This window comes from Anguilla anguilla, chromosome 4 (assembly GCF_013347855.1).
Source record: "Anguilla anguilla isolate fAngAng1 chromosome 4, fAngAng1.pri, whole genome shotgun sequence".
Lineage (NCBI taxonomy): Eukaryota > Metazoa > Chordata > Actinopteri > Anguilliformes > Anguillidae > Anguilla > Anguilla anguilla.
In genome coordinates this window covers 39424458-39441845 of record NC_049204.1, presented here as the reverse complement: position 1 = coordinate 39441845, position 17388 = coordinate 39424458, and the positions used below count along the sequence as shown (strand labels likewise).

At 41.3% G+C, this 17388-nt stretch overlaps 1 protein-coding gene across 1 annotated transcript; it reads left to right on the top strand.

Moving 5' to 3' along the window:
* Positions 1-12864: 12864 nt before the first annotated feature.
* On the top strand, positions 12865-15698 carry LOC118226294 (probable G-protein coupled receptor 160). Its single transcript, XM_035415819.1, has 2 exons — positions 12865-13315; positions 14268-15698. Exon 2 carries the CDS (start codon positions 14292-14294, stop codon positions 15162-15164), a length of 873 nt encoding a protein of 290 aa, XP_035271710.1. The 5' UTR covers positions 12865-13315; positions 14268-14291; the 3' UTR covers positions 15165-15698.
* Positions 15699-17388: the final 1690 nt, after the last annotated feature.

Here is a 17388-nt window from a genome sequence, read left to right as displayed (position 1 = left end):
TTAAAGATTCATATGAAATGTATGAAACCAGACATATGTTAAGACATTATTGTATTTTATACTCCCTAACATTTATTTCTAATGAGCTAATCAAAGCATACAAAATTTCTGCCGAATTGCTGCTGTCTGGCTGCTATTTAACGAAGGCCCGATTTGGTATATTTTCTCATTTGTATTGTTTCGTATGTCTTTTTATGTCACGTTAATGAAAGTAGATGTTTTGGTGAAATGAGTCCGCCTGATCGGAACAATCTGGCAGCCCCGGTTAGTCTTTCTGTTTCAGGAAAGGAACAGAGATCCAACTGGGGAGAAGGGGACGGAGGAGTAGACTAGGTGCCTCATAACAGCAATGGGCAGGTGCTGCTATCGTTGTGTAGCCTAACCTAGAGACGAGACCGCTCCACCTACATATGCACCAGCTTTTTATCCGTTTATTTTCTCGCAGGCTTTTTAGACTGGTGGAGGACATTGCTGCTTTGCCAGGTGCCGTGGCGTTGTCGGACACTGTTGATCCTTGAATGCCAGCAGACCTGCAGTATTAATAGTTGTGGTCTCGACCTGCGTGACAGTTACTCAGATTCATGTACGATTCTAAGGAATTTTTTATATTGTGATATAAAATCATAACTCTGCAACCTTTACATCTTACAGGTTAAGACCACCCCTCCAACAAGATTCATAACTCTGCAACCTTTACATCTTAAGATTCATAACTCTGCAACTTTTACATCTTATAGGTAAAGACCCCCCCTCCCCCTCCCCCTCCCCCTCCAACACCAATATAACACATATTTTTTGTATGGTAAATAATTTATTCACACTGGAAAGTTTTTCCTTTTAAAGTGTATTTCAATGCCAAAAATGCAAGTCTACATACAGGAAACTTTGATAAAATTACACTAAATGTACTTAAGGTATGCACGAATGCAGATTAGTATTCTGTTTTGTAAATATAATGTAATCGTAAATATATTAGCTTTGTTAGTTCAGAAGAAAAAAAAATCTCCAAAAGTTTATGCAGACATAGGGGTGCAATCAACAAACACAATCCCAATCACTTGCTAATTAAGCAAATTCAGTTTTAAAAGATTTTTTTTGAATCTCAAGAAGTTTTCTTTTGGTGGCTGTGTTCTCAGATCGATAATGACAAGGGCTGAGTTTCATTCTCTTTTTATGACGTTCACATTAAAATTTATGAGGTTTTCTTGCTTGCAAACAGATGAAATACATTTTACGAAATATTAAGCGCAACACGCAACAATTAGACAATTTGTATCTTTTCATATAAAACACGTTATGTATTTGGATTTAACAACAAAAAAAAAAAACGGTAATTGCTACATCCCCATGTGTTGCTGCATTTAATTTTCACAGATAAACATGTAATAGCAATGGGAATGGCACTGCGATATTCGTGGAAGGGACATTATCAGGGTTAGTTTTAAAATCTGTTGCCGGACTCTGTGCATGCGCTTGGAGTCCAGAACATTTTGTAATGTTTCAATTGTGGATATTTTTTGTCTGCAGTGTCACATCAGAGTGTTAGCCCCGGCTACCTCATGGACATATGGGTTGATTTGTGTACATATTCACAGTGCATATTTTATAGTTGAGCAGGATTTATGTATATAGCTAATTGAGACTCGTTTATGCCCGTCAACCCCGCGAGCACAGTGCAATGTAAAAAATGATCATAGTAATAAACAAGTTTGCCTGTTTTTTTCTTTGACATTTAAAATAACCTTGAGCGATTGAAGGATGACGAATGTCAGTCATAAGCTGAAGCAAGCAAAGCTAGTGTGCGTCACAGCTGAACTTGACAGTTGGTTTGTGGATATGCTGGTCTTGGGCGCACAAATGACGTAAAACAGAAGGTTAGATGGGACTGAAGAAATACGATCTGACAAGTAAATCGAAAAACAGATTGGTGCAGTCTGTTTACAGTTATGAGAACAGAAATACCTAGACTTTGCAAAACAAACAAAACATATTATTCGATGGCTTTGTAACATTTAATGAAATATATATTTTAATTGCTGATATGAAACAAATCGCAACAATGTCTGTGTATGATCATTGCATACAGTGCTATGTTGCCAATACTACACAGTGTGTTGACACATTTGTTCTAGTGTTGCATGAAAAACACTGTTCTCCTACCTCATGTTGTGATAAAAAAAATAATTTTTAAGCAAATGACACTGCACCTCAAACCGTCTATCACAGTACATATTTACTAGAAATGCTTTTATGCTTCTAGCTGATACCTCAGTTGTATTGTAAAGAGTTCTCTGTGTTTCTGTCCCCTCAGATTTAGATTCTGTAAATATATCCTTGTATAGACCATTGACTTGAATCAAATTCGAGTAAACTTCTGTAGTGTCAAGCAAGCTGTTGTGTTGGTGTGGTTTTTTTGTTTTATTTTTTCTGTGATAAATATTTTTGTTGGCAGCTCAAATGTTTATGCATATACCATACTGTGCAAAAGTGAGATACCACCCTTTTTATTTACTTTCCAGTTAAAACAGCTATTAATTGCACATTAGTTATTTTTCAGTGTCAGAAAATAATGCAGAAATTACACCAAAACCTCCACCACTATGTACAATATCAAGTTCTTCAGTATTTAGTGTGTCGACCCTTTGCCTTTATTACAGCTACCATGCTTTTTGTTAAACTTGCTTAGAGATTTTCGAAGAAATCTGCAGAGATATTTTCCATGAATGTTCTAAACACCTCCAAAGTTCAGAAGTTGGTTGCATTTTCTTCATCTCTTGGATTTTTAAGCAGTGTCTTTGTGATGGTGAGAGTTTTGGTGGTCAACCAATTCTTGCATGGTTGTTAGGATTTAGACGTCCCATTTTCTCAGTATCTTGCAATAATCTTTTGAACTCCAGTTATGAAATCTACTGTTTTTCACTTATTTTCCTTTGACTTCCACCTTTAATCCAGTTGAATAATCTTATATCGAATTTCATCAGAAATATCTCATTTGGCCATTTTCAATGCACATGACAAAGAAAGCTAGGGACTGTTGGGGTTGTTGTTTGAATGTTAGAGTCACTTTTGAAGGGTTTTAACATCATTGACACTTTTGGGAACAACCTTTGTTGGGAGGACAGCTGTAACTTGTTGGTTGTAAGAATGGGAGACTTTGGTATTAGGGTGGACAAATACTGATAGATTTGATATATGTAGTCACTGTAAGTTTCTATTAAATATTTGTTTCCTGTATTATTGTCTGACATGGGAAAAAAAAAAAAACATTCACAGAATGGCTGGTTTGACTGGAATTTTTTCTATATCCATATTTCTGCCAAACAGCTTGGAAACTATTGCTTATCCAGAAATCCCATGGAGATTGGGCATCACTATTTCTGTGGTTGATTTCTGAGAACACTAAATAAAAGCAATAAATCTGTATGGTTTACTTTTCATTTTAACCCCCTGCGTAATGGTCTACAATGGCCTCAAATACACCACATGATACTTTTTTTTTTTTAATTAAGTTTTACAAGGCATTGATTCCTCATGTTGTTTCTACTGTATACTCACAGTCAAGCAAACTTTTTATCCTGCATGTGAAATATCAAGACTTACTGTTATATGTCTTGATTACTTTTTATATAAAGCTGTTGTTTCCAAGTACAGGAAAATGAATCACTGTTTCACCATCTTGGATCCCTCTATATTGCTGGTCATGGAGAGACGGTGTCAGCAGAGGGCGCTGTCTTCCATGGTTTTCCACTCTGCTGACGATGCCTGGTATGCTTCCTGTGTTTGTCTAAAAAAAAGAGGCCGAATATGATTCTTAAATCACATACTTTTTCAGCTTGTATTTGCAGCTGCTACCTGATCAGTAATTGACCACTTAGTCGTATTCATTTTGTATTATTCATTATCAGATTTCAGCACCAAAAACGGTTTAATTTTCTTGTGGATAAACTTGATAAATGTAGTTGAGCATATCTTTACACATTTTTCTGTGCTGTGCATGCAATCTTATGACAGGACATGGATTTACAAACTGTGTCCCTGGTGTTACTACTGAGAATACACAAATTACTGTGGAACATTTTGTAAGGGTGGTACCACACAGGACATCTTACCTAATATGTGTTCATTCTCCACAGTTCTTGGGTTCAGGGATTTTTCCACTGGTCTGGGAAATAGGGATGTAGTTGCAGAATACACAGTAAGTAGCATAAGAAATGGGCATTCCAAGCTTTGAGGCATCTCTAGTTGAGCAGTCTGCCCTCAAGTATTTTTTTCACTTAATTCAGCTACAAATAGGAATGGGGTGCAGAAAGTACCAGGGTGGGGAAACAAACCACCAGCTGTATTGGGGATCTGTATATTTGTTGAGAATTGGTGTGGACTGCACCACACTCCCCATTTTGGGATTTTAAAGATTTTGGAATGTCAAGTTTAGCTATTCCATATTCCAGGTCCAGTTTCCAGTGATGGGCCCCATCTGCCAGAATCAATGAAATGGAATAGTGGAAGAGTGACAACGCACACAATGGGAAAGTTGTCAATTTACCATGTTGTATACAGTCATTGCTCTCACTGGGTCTGCGATGCTGTTGTGAGAAGTCCATCAGGTCATAGAGAACATTGAATGAGCAAGGGCACAGTCCAGCAACCAACGGCCAGACAGTGTTCCACTGTGTCGTATTGAAATCTTTCTCGGAGCATGCCCGCCATTTCCTTACGTTTGCCGGTTTACCACAATCATTCACATTTAGGTGCTCAGTGAGCATTCTCTAGTGCCTCAAAGCCCCATAGCCAAACACGCCAGCTTCCACGAATTGGCTTCATGCGCCAGTGGGCAGCTCCCATAAGAATTCATGGAACCAGCAAACAACAGCTGTCTCCAGTTCTTGTATATCTCAAAGTATGGCACACATATAGACACTTTACTCACCCGTTACCTTATTGAAACCCAAATCTACACTAAGTGGCCACTTTATTGGCGACACCTGCTTGTCAATGCAAATAGTCTGCTTCTCAGAACAGTGAGTTATGCGGGTGCAACTCAGTATGTAAAGCATGCAGTCACGGTGAAGAGGTTTACTCGCTTGACTAAACATTAGGGTAGGAAGGACGCATGATCTTAGCTCTGACTGTGGTATAATTGTTGGTGCCAGAAGTGGTGGTTCCTGCATCTCAGAAACAGCTGCCCTCCTGGGATTTTCATTCCAAAATAGGGGGAGGGGGAGGGGGAGGGGGAGGGGGTGTTTGTGGTGTTCACTCGCTGAGTGACGCTGTCATAAAAATTTTCCCCGACCCTGAAGACTGCCTTACATTTTGGACAGGATGTGGCTCGTGGGTAAATCTATTGCTGTTTCCGTTGCAGCACTTTCGACACAAGCAATAGTGGAAGCGCTATCCTAAAATTTCTTCTTACCGTGAAGAGTGCCTGACCCGCAACCGTAGGAATGTGTTAACACTAGCCTAAATTTTACGACAACGCTAGCTAACCTTTCGACAGTCACGTTAAACAAGTAGAAATTAACGCCATCAGTGGTGATTAACAAATCTACCAAGTATTTTAATAATGGATTTTCAGGCGTGGATTTCGAATTATTTGTATTTTCTTGTAGACCATAAAGAGCAATGGAGAAGAGCCGACGTCCTATTTGTCAAATTGTCTGTACCCACCGCTTAGCTACAGCGAAGTGGGCTACTAGTTATTTTTGGCTGGACTATAGGGGGGCAGTCCACAAAACCATATACTAGGTTTTGACCTGGTCTTGTTTTTAAAGTGAAAGAAAACCACTGGGTGCCCTAGTGACGAATGCTGAGCTGAAAAATGAGCAGGCAGAAAATCCCTTAAACTGATTAACGTTATTATTAGTGTCAACTTGTGCTTGATTAGAAATTACATATTACTAAATATGATAGAGACAGTTCTCCTCAATTAGTTTAGACGTGAAAAAACATTCTATTTGCGTCGCAAAATTGTGCACATTTCAGTCGACATTAGCATATTAAAAACTGAATAAACGTAGGCCTATACACACTCCGAAAATGTTCATGGCAATGATCTGGAATAGGCTACGCAGATTTTGTCATTTGAACGAGCACAGGTTAAATGGCATTTTTGAGTTTATAATGTATTAGGGGTCCAAGCAGGGAAGCTGGTGGAACCCTATTGTATCTGTTAGGATTATTAGGGGTCCAAGCAGTGAAGCTGCTGGAACCCTATTGTATTTGTTAGGATCATTATTCTTATTTTTCTCCGCTAAAAGTGTAGGTGGGTTCCTATGGCCCCCCGCTACTCAGGCACTACAAATCACCTATGTCAGCCAGATGGTGGCGCTATAACAAAGGGTCATACTTTAAAAGGCCATAACTCCCACACCATAAATCAGATCAACACAAAACGTCATCGACTGATGCATCTGAATAGGCTCTACAACATTGCCATTGGGACCATAGACGTAGACTATGATTGGGACCACCTATGTACGCCATATTGTTTGCCTGCCATTTCGCCTTTTTTATTAGTTGCGGTGGGTAGCTCCACATCTAAAGTGTTAAGACATCTAGTAAACTCGTTTACGGCAAGCGGCTAGAAGACATCCATGGCGAGGCAACTATAGTAATCCGACACCGTTGGGCCTAGTTTTTATCAGTGAGGGGAGGGTCTGAACTTCATAATAGACAATATTATCTATCTGGGCATTCATAAAAAGATTATTTCGCCACTCAAAAATCGTACTTCGTCATAGCAACAAGATAAACCCGACAATAGCCCTAATATATGCCAATAAGGCCTTGAAAACGCTGCTCACTGAGAAACTAAATAAACGAGACAACGTTTATGATACCATGTCATTCTACAGTCAATATCTGGGACTAATTATTGAACAATCATACAACCTTACCATTGGTTTTACGCGTAGAGATGTCCATTTAGAGACTGAGTGGTCATATATTGTCTTGGACAATCCGTTTGTGAAATATACGCGCATCTGTGATGCCTGGGTACCTTCAAAAATAGCTGTGCCTAATGCCACACCTGTTGTTTACGGCGTTGTCGCCCGTTTTAGTACAGCCTGGCTTGATTGACAATTTATTTATTCAGTAGGTGAGAGTAGGCCTATAAGCTTTCTAACGATGTATAAGATGTCTGATTTTGCGTTTGGAATAGCGTTTTATCGGTCAGCGTAATGGAAAATGTTCTTTCATCGCATTCATTTACGCATTCACTTTGGGGTAGCAGTAAAAGACGCTGCAACTAACGAAACGTTGTCAACGATTTTTCATAATTTCTTGGAGAGTACTATTATTATTGAGGACTTCTGGGCATAGCTAAGCCATAGCTATGTTTGCTGATAGGTCTATCTGACATAGTTGTCTGGAGCAAAACAGAAGCGGATAGGACTATCATTGATTTACTGTCTGTCTCTATCTACTGAACACAGATAAAATGTCATGTTAAAATGTCATGTTGCCATGTAAGTATTACTGCTCAAAATATAACAATATGTATTGTTATTAAAGTATGCTGTTTTTAAATCTATTTAAAAGTGAAAAAGACCTGTTTAAAGATAATTTACTTTACAACTGTTTAATTTTTGAAATATATTTAATATATTTTTCTATTGTTTAGTGTTGTAACACTATAGGCCTATGCTTATTAATATGTTGAACAGGCTTCAACTTAAAGGTTGTTAATAAACCAGGTTTTTAATAAGCCGTGGATTTGAAAATGAGGTCAACCATTGTGGACATTACGTTTCTGATCTATTAAGGTAATTTCAGTATCGTTAGGTACCGAGTATTGAATCAGTATCGTTTCAGTATCGAGTATCGTGATACTAAACCTGGTATCGGTATCAAAGTCAAAATTTTGGTATCACTAGTCTGACGCCTTTTTTAGTTGCAGCGTGGAAGCACTGCAGCTCTACATACACGCCGGGCCATCTAAGTGTTACGACATAGTAAAGGCCTTTACGGCAAGCGGCTACGACACATCCATGGCGACGCAACTAAGTAATCCGACAGCGGCTCTTAGCACAAACTGGCTGTAAGTCATCAATATTTTATACAATCATCATGATATTCAGTAGATATGTTGGGTGAAGGTATATGATCATGAGGACAAAACCATTTTAAAATCTCTCCTTAGGGGGTGCAATAGTGCCAATGCTTGGACCCCTCACAACGCCGCTTGCGCCTTTAATTTAGAATTTATTTGATCTTCATAGCATGGCGTGACGAAGGAAACTGTGTTTATGTACAATTTAATTATTCACATTGTGGGCAGACTTGTTAATCAAGGAAAATGATTGAAAGTCAAGACTAATAATCAGGGGAAGTTTTCTGCCTCCTTGATTTTCAGCTCAGCAGCCACCACTGTGCCTTAAGTTAAACTATCAGTACTTGTGAGGTGGTGGCACCTCTCACTCTGATTTCTATGGGTTAATTGTCCCTGATGAGGGGCAGGTGTGTGAGTGCTATGGTGAGGTGATGGACAGGCATTGGCTCTGAGTTAATTGTCCCTGATGAGGGTCAGGTGTGGGAGTCCTATATCTAGCCCCTGATTTCTTTCTTTTGTATTTCAGGACACCTACGAATGTAATGACCCGCTTTCCCACAAAACGAACGGGACCCACTGCTCATTCGTTTTTCTCTCTCTGCCCGAGAGAGCCGCGTGCGCCCTAATTACATGGGTTCATCGCGGTCCAGGGACATGCTGAGTGATTCGGGCGTTTTCTGAGGGATAGTAAACCCCAGCCCCGAAATGGAGCGGGAGTGAGCGTTATTTCTCTCTCTGTTGCGTTCACGGATCCTATTATCAATCTGAATGGCTAATGAAATCAATTCCTCGAGTGTGTCAGGAATGTCACGGGTGACTAATTCATCTTTAATTTTCTCTGACAAGGCATGCATAAAGATTGCCGTCAGGGCTTCCCTGTTCCACCCTGATTCAGCAGCTAAGGTGCGGAATTGAATGGAGAATTCAGCTACGCTGGTTGAGCCCTGTTGTAACCCAATAAGTCGTTTAACTGCCTCCTAGCCGCTTATGTCGTGGTCAAAAACTCTACTCATTTCAGCCACAAAAAGGGTGGAATCCGAACAGATAGGAGTTTGCTTCTCCCACACAGCTGTAGCCCATGAAAGAGCCCAATCTGAGAGAAGTGATATTATGTATGCTACCCGGGCTCGTTCTGTGCGAAACATGGAGGGTTGTAATTCAAACACCAAGCTGCATTGGGTGATAAACCCTTTACATTTTCCTGGATGTCCGTCATACCAACCAGGTGTCGGCATTTTGGGTTCACGGTCTGTGATTTGCCCATGGGGCGGGGCTGGAGGTGCTTGTTGGACTGCAATGTTTGGTGATTGGACTGCAACGGGTGGAGCTGGCTTCTGTAAATGGGCCAGTATTTCTTTTAACAGGTTGGCATGAGAATTCTGTTGTTCAGTGATGGTATGAAGGATCTGCTCATGGGAGCCTAACATGACTCGCTGTGCGTCGATCGCCTGTCCATGCGCCGCTAGTTGGTAATCAAGCGCAGAAGGGTCCGCTGGGTCCGGTCTTGGCAGACTCATTCTGCCACGGTTGAGGAAGGTGGGATGCAATTGCGGACCGAGGGGATCTAAAAGTTAAGTAACCACAAAACCGCCGAGCGATAGAAAAGGACAGGGGAAATACCAAATAATAAAGAGAGCTAAATAATTGCTCCCTCCACTCACTGAAACTTCTGTCAGTAGACTCAGAAAACTAAAAGAAACGAAAGACCACCGCAGAGTATCTACCCAGAAAGTAAAACCCCACTAGAAAAGTAGAGTGGAGTAACTTAAAAAAGAAAAATGACACTCGCAGCCTGGCGGGTAGAAAACAAGGAAAACTAAAGAGACGAGGGCAAAGTGTCCTCCACAGCACAAAGAGATAATCAGCTCAGAGAAGACACTAAATGGCGATCAAATCTTGCAGATAGGATCAATGCGGTAACTTCTGCAGATTCTTACACACCAAGAGCATGACAAACAATGAGTCTGCGCTGAACCCCAGAAATCAGGGGCTAGATATAGGACTCCCACATCTGACCCTCATCAGGGACAATTAACCCACAGAAATCAGAGTGAGAGGTGCCACCACCTCACAGTACTAGTCAGTTAAATAATGTGTGTAATAGAACACACCTTGCCACACCATATTGCCACTATAAAAACTCTCTCTCTTTCTCTCTCTCTCTAACAAAATATAACATAAGCTGTGTTTTCCATTTGATTTGTCAGTTGTTGTGCATATTGTGTTTTTGTTTTGTTTGATCAACTTTATTGTATAGCGGGTTAGGGTTAGGGTTAGGGTCACTCTCTTGACTTTAAAAAAAAAAAATTAAAGTGCCCTGAACTGATGTCCCCCTCACATTACTTTTGTAATGTAAGGGGGACATTAGCCGTAAGATTACATTAATTCTAGGGTGAGTTTTCCCCTATATCCTCATGCTAAAATCTACTGTAAATCCTAATTTTAAAGCTGAAAATTTTCTTCCTGGGGGGGCATGCCCCCAGACCCCCGTAGGGGGTTCGCATCTTTGTCACCTTTTTCACCCCTGATGAGTTTGCAGGTCTGAATCAGAGATCAGGTACATCTGTGGAGAAGGCCTTTTTAAGAGGGCAGTTCTTCCTGCTTGCCACTTTGGGCTGCTTGCCACTTTGCTGATATTAGTCAGCTAGGCACCCCACTGCTTTTATTAATTTCTACTTTCCAGCCCTTTGCTCTTTATTATGTAATACATACTCTATTTCTTGTATCTGATTTCGGGTAGGCCTATCAGTGTCTTTTTATGTTATGGTTGACGACAGGAGGGTTCATCGATAACAAAAATTGGGGGCTTGTCTGGTGTTTTTTGGACGTTCTTCATGCCTCTTTTGCATTTTTGATGGGATTGCTATTTCGTCATTTTTATTACCGCTTTGTCGTACATTTGTTTGTCGGCCCAGGCACCCTGCTACACTGTGTGGGGTTTTCCGGTGGAAGTGTGCCAATTACCAATGTTGCCAAGGATGTTTGACGAGTAATAACTACATTTCGAAATATGTTTTGACTAGCCATAACCCCTGTTCAAGATATCTACAATTGTGATTTAGCTAGTAATATCTTAGTTTCTAGAATCTGAGATATGACTAGTCATAATTTAAATGGAGATATCTGGAATTCACGTTTTAGATAGTCAAAATTGAATTGTAGATATCTTTAATTTGAAAACGTTATTTTAATTGCTAACGTATTAAAATAAGTTGCATGCGAATTGTATTATATAGTTATTATAAGTTCGATGTTTTGTACGATGCGTTATAAATTGAACATGCCTTAATTGACCACGTTTTGGACGGCCTTATGTGTATAAAATAATAAACCTTTTTGGCTCCGTCATGAATTGCTGTCGATAGACTTCTCTGAAGCTGCAATGCGTTGTAATGTTTGCTGAAGGTATCGGTGACGGGTACGGCACCAGTCCAACGTGGCACTTTATCATACTGTATTACAATGTTTGACGCACGTAGGCCTACACGTTCCATATTTTTTTATCGTTACACTGAACAGGATTTCAACAAAGGAATGGGAGCGAAAAAGTGAGTTTTTTTTGTTTTTTTTGTTTTTTAAAGTGCAAGTTGGGTAACTTGGGTATGAAGAAAGGGGAAATCAATAAAAAGTTGTATGTTTTATGTTTCTGAAATTTTCTCATATGCCTGCTGAAAAGTATTTTCTCTTGAAGACAAACTTATCTTTCTGTCTTTCTCGATGTCATTCTCAGATAATGTAAATTAATTTGTTTTTATATTTTTTGATAAGATTCCATAGCCTATGTGTCAGTACAGGGTTTGGATGGGTAGAGAGGTGAATTGGTAGAGAGGTGGAGGGTAGGTGATGTAGGGAGGTATGGAGTAGCTCTTCAACCTTGTTTGGTTGGCATGCCTCATCTGCACCCCACACTCTAAGACACATTTATTGCACATTTATTATATTTGCATTTAATTAAGTGTCTAAAAATAGAACATTTGTGATGTATTCAATTCACACATTTGGCTGTTTTTCATGGTTTGGGCTTGGCCCCTTAGTTCCAGTGAAGGCAAATCTTAATACTACAACATATAGTAACATTCTAGAAGATTCTGTGCTTCTCTACTAGTTTGAGGAAGGTCTTCACTGTTTCAGCATGACAGTGCCCACAGGCACACAGTGAGGTCCATATAGTAATGGTTTTGTTGAGAATGGTGTTGAAGAACTTGACTGGCCTGCACAGACCCAGCACCTCAACCCCATCCAACACCTTTGGGATCAATTGGAAAGCCAACTGTGAGCCAGGCCTAATCGCCCAATCAGTGTCTGACTTCACTAATGCTTCACTAGTGCAAGGCATGCAAGAGGAAATAGATGAGGCATTGGTTGATTTGAGGGTTTTGAGAATATATGGCTATATATTAGCATTGATATTCAAAAACTGACTTTTACAGTCAAATAACAAGTGGTAGTGTTTGGCTCATTTCAATTTATCACTGCCGTGGAGAGTAATGACAGGCATATTTATTGGCAGGAAATGTCACAAGAGAAGCAGCTGTCAAATGCTTAATGACACCAACGCTTCAACCATCACAAACACCTGTGTCAGCTGTGGGTTCGGAAAGCTTCGCTGTGCCTATCTTCACTTTCCAGCCCTTTGCTCTTTTGGACAGACTCCTCTTTTTTATTTTTCTCAGAATCTTTTTTTTTTACAGCTTTTTGTAGTTTTTCTTATGTACATAAATCCATTTGTATTATTTAATAAATACTCTATTTCTCGTGGCATATTTTGAGTATGAGTGTCTTATATTTTATGGTTAATGTCAGGTGGTTCGCCGGTAACAGCTGTGTCAGGTGATTTAAAAACGGCTGTGCTGCTACTCCGTTGCAGTGTTTTACCTTTTTCTACCATATGCTTGGAGGACTGGCTGCATGGACTCCTGCACGTGCTATGCAGGGTGTCGGGTATCACTTCCCTTAAATGCCCTGCCCACACTTGAAAATATGCGATTTGTGTGGATAGTGGCGAGCCCCTGCCCTTCATTATCGTGATTTATCACAATGCCATGATTACGAAAAACAGAGTGTGTGTCTCCTAAGGGCACAAGGCTGAACTTCCTGCTGACTGCATTTATATATATTTTTTTTTTTAATTGTCGGAAGTCGGCTGTCACCCGTCTTGTGGGGTGGCAAGTATTGTGCTTGTGTGCAGAGATGGAGAAGATTCTCCTGGCCTGACCTTTCAGAACATCTTCAAATGTACATGCACTTGGAGACAGTGCCAATAAGGTAAAGCAATCATTTTTGTGTTGTTTTATGCCTAAGGTGTTACCCTATATTACACTGATATATTACCAAAAACCATTGTGTATGTAATAGCCTATGTTAGTGTATGTTAAGACTTTAAAAAAAAAAAAGGGGGTTCTCTCTCAAAACTGCAGTTTTCTGCATGGCTCAGTCAGCTCTGGCACGTTGTCTATAATACACACAATACGAGGGATGCAATGCGTGCCCTAAAGGGAATTTGTAGAAGAACCTGAGCATAAAAACAAAAAATGAAACATTTTGACTGATGATTTAACAGTTAAGATTTGGTATAAAAATAAACATAGGCTATGTCCTTTTTTAATTGTTTAACTAATCATGTAAATTTTTATATAGATTACAGTTTCATGTGAGCTTGAGAGAAATTGGAATGCGTTTTTTACAAGCCGCTTACTATTGGGCAGTACTGTGAGGTATAAAAACTGTGGCTTGATCTCTGAAGGCTAAAATTTTTATGTTTTATAAACTGGTAAGGCAATCAGAACTCTTACCGCATTTTCAGAACTGAGCTTTGATATTGTAAATACCGTGTGTGTCTGTTTATTCTGTAGGTGTCCTTATCCAAAACAGCTGAAACAAAGATACCTTTATATCAAAGGAAAAATAGCACTGCCTTTGTTGTAATTTCCGCATGTGTGTGTGGTTTTATACATGACCACTTGCATTTGCATGGATGTGTGTGTGTGTACGTTCATGTTTTTATGCATGAATCATTTGCAAGTGCTATGCTTGTGTGTGTGTGCATGCGCATGAGCATGTGTGCTTGTGTGTTTTTACATATGAACCCATTTTCATTTGTATGTGTGTGTTCATGTGCGTGCTTTTATATATGAACCCATTTGGATGTGTGTGTGTGTGTGTGTGTGCATTTGCTTATGTTTTTACTCCTAAGATGCTCCCTCACACTGTCGTGCAGGCTCAGACTTCACACTGAGTCACAATGGACATCCCCATCCCCTCTCTGCTCTTGGCTCTGGGCGGGAAGTCCCTGCTGGACTGCACCGTGGTATTGGTCCAGAGGAAGCACATGGGCAGGAGCTTCCTGGGCGCCTTCTGTGTGTCGCTGGCAGGGGTGGACATGCTGCTCCTCCTGTCCGTCTCCGCCATCTTCCTCCTGGCCGACGTGCGCGTCCTGGGCCTGCGTCTCACCCGACACCACGTCTGCGCGCTAGTGCACGTGGCCTGCCTGGCGTACTCCGTCCTGCATTGGCCCATCCTCCTGCTGGCCGGCCTGGACCACTGCTGCACCCTGCCCCCCCGGCCCCGGGCCCAGGGCTGGGTCCGCGGGTGCGGCTACCCCTTGGCCGCCTGCCTGGTCTGGGCCGCGGCCCTCTTCCTGGTCCTCGGGGGCCCGCCCCCGCGCCTCAGCCTCGAGCCGGAGCCTCCCCTCCTGCCGCCGCGGGAGTGCCGGGTGTATCGCGGCCCCCAGAGTGCGCAGGTGTGCGCTGCTCTCCTGCTGCTGGTGGCTGGAGCACTGCTGTGCCACTGGGCGAAGCTCACGCTACGCGGGAACGGCGGGGAGGCCCGCCAGCGGCCTGCCATTTACCGGAGCCTGGCGAGCTTCCTGGGTGCCTGGCATGCCTTCGTGGTCCTGCTGGTGGCGCTGTCGCTGCTGAGGGTGGAGGTGCCGGGGTTCCTGGACATGAACGTGCTCTGGCTGTGTTTCCTCAACAGCTTCCTGATTGGTGCTGTGTCAGCGTGGCGCCCCCCGGGGTGTCCCCACGAGGGGGACCCTGAGTTCCCTGCATTCCCGGACGGCTTCTGTGACTGGAGTTCTCTTGCGGCGATGCCCCCGGGAGCAGACGCCATATAATTCCCAGACTGCTCAGTACAATTCCCACTGCAGGCCTGGTAACAATGGATAAGTAATTGAACAAAACAGACATAACCCAAAATTTCTATTTAGTACTGTGGATAAATTAACTAAAAAACAATCATCAGAGTTTTCAACTTATCCCGCCAATCTTAGCAGCAATGACTTTATTAACTTTTTCGATCAGAAGAGGCTATTAGAGACCAGATTTCCAAACTGTCTCCATCATGCACTATTCCTGTTCATGTTAATGAACAGCCCCGCACCTGGTTAGAACAGGAAGATTTACAGACAGTGGTACTAAACTGTTTTACGTGCATTAGCATGGTCGAGTTATCCAAATTAGTTATGTCCTCAAAACCGACGATCTGTCCACTCAATCCTATTCCTTCAAATTGGATTAAAGAACTATTTCCGGTACTACTCCAGCATATACTAAAAATCATTAACACATCCTGATGCAACCCACCTAAGGGTCAGTTAGCAGTAGGTAAATATTTTCACGTTAAAGCTAGGTTCGTAAGGAGAGGTTAATGATGAGATGGACACAATGAACAACCTCTCCTTACGAACCTAGCTTTAACGTGAAAATATTTACCTACTGCTAGGTTCGTAAGGAGAGGTTATGAATGATGAGATGGACACAATGAACAACCGGAGCCAGAAAGTAAGTGCAGAATGGTTAGAACTGTATTAAAGAAAATATAATGACAATATGTAAAGCCGCCATTTAGTTATCACATTCAAACACATTCATTTGTTTTCATATCAATGTCCTGAGTGTTGTAACTGTATTCATTGTCCATTAAGTTCTGAATGTCTTCTGTTCAGTCTGGTTTAGTTCAATTGGTCAAGTTCAATTTAGTTAGTTTCAAGTCAGTTTTGCTGGTTGGGTGCACCCTTTTTACAAAAAATAAAGTATCAAATAAAATTGTGTAATTTCTCAATTACAATCCTACCACACCGGAGTGGGGTTGGGAGAAACAAGGGGTATCAGGGGGTCCTTCCTCAAATGGATGAAGATGAATCAAGTTGATCAAGTTGGTCGGCTCGACATCTCCCTCGTCAGGGAGAGAATCCTAGGTTGTGGCTAATGCTATTTCCCAGGAAACACAGAGTTAATAGCACACGTGTTGCTGCTACAGTTACGATACTTTAGCAAATTTTAACATTTAAACTTACCAAGATCCCAAGGAAAGAGATTGAAGTATGCAATATGGGAAATATTTGGTCCCTGTGTCATTTAAGGAGCTACTCTTTAGGTTCACTGCATAAATTAACGATTATGATTTTCTACTTCTGATCGTCTTTTTCTCCCTCCCGTTCTCCCCTCTTGCTGTGCACTCTCCTGTGTGACAAACAGTCTCAACCAAGTCCCTGGGGTGGGCGGGGCTGACTATTTTCCAGAATAATCTGAAGACATTACTACCTTACAGCAGAGACTGTAAAAAATATGGACAAAGCTACTGTGACGTCACACATTGACTCTCCGTGGGTCTCTGAAACACGTTTTGAAACTCAATGGCGGGCGCGGCCATGTTGTCGATTTGGAGCCAAAACCATAGAGTTAAGCGGTCTTGTGATTTTACAATGTGATTGACAGTTCGGTGCGGAAAAGCCCATCCACCTGAACGAACTTGAGGCTAGCTGCCGTTATGTTTTAAAATATATTATCAAATGTTTACGGAGTTTAATTTCCATCCGTGACTGTACTGTGTCATGTAATCACGTTATATGTATGACATTAATAATACAATTATGTTCAGTTATCTTCAATTTATGTTTCTCAGCAAAACGAATATGCTTAGCTAGCATACCAGCTTGCCAGTGAGCTAGGTAGGCTATCCGTGGTTAGCTCACGCATTAGCAATATGAAGCACAGGGGACGAACATCGACTACACTGATGGTCAATCAATCAGAGATGTGTAGGCTACTGGTGATTTGACTAGGCTAATTTTCGTATAACTGTCTGGTAGACCTGCTGTTAACCGAGCAAGTTATCGTCGTTGGTTTTCGCCACAGTCAGTTAATGAGCCAGTAACTGCTACTAGCTATACTCCATCCCCGTTTGTGGTGTTCACTTGCTGGGTGACGCTAGCTGACCGATCGTTTGCAAGTCACTTTCTACCGAATAAAAATTAACACTGTCAGCGGTGATTAACAAATCTACCAAGTAGACTATTTTAATAACTGATCTGCAGGCGTGTAAATATGACAACGCAC

Coding starts and splice junctions, on each gene's coding strand:
- LOC118226294 (XM_035415819.1), top strand. CDS start 14,292: ATGGACATCCCCATCCCCTCTCTGCTCTTGGCTCTGGGCGGGAAGTCC.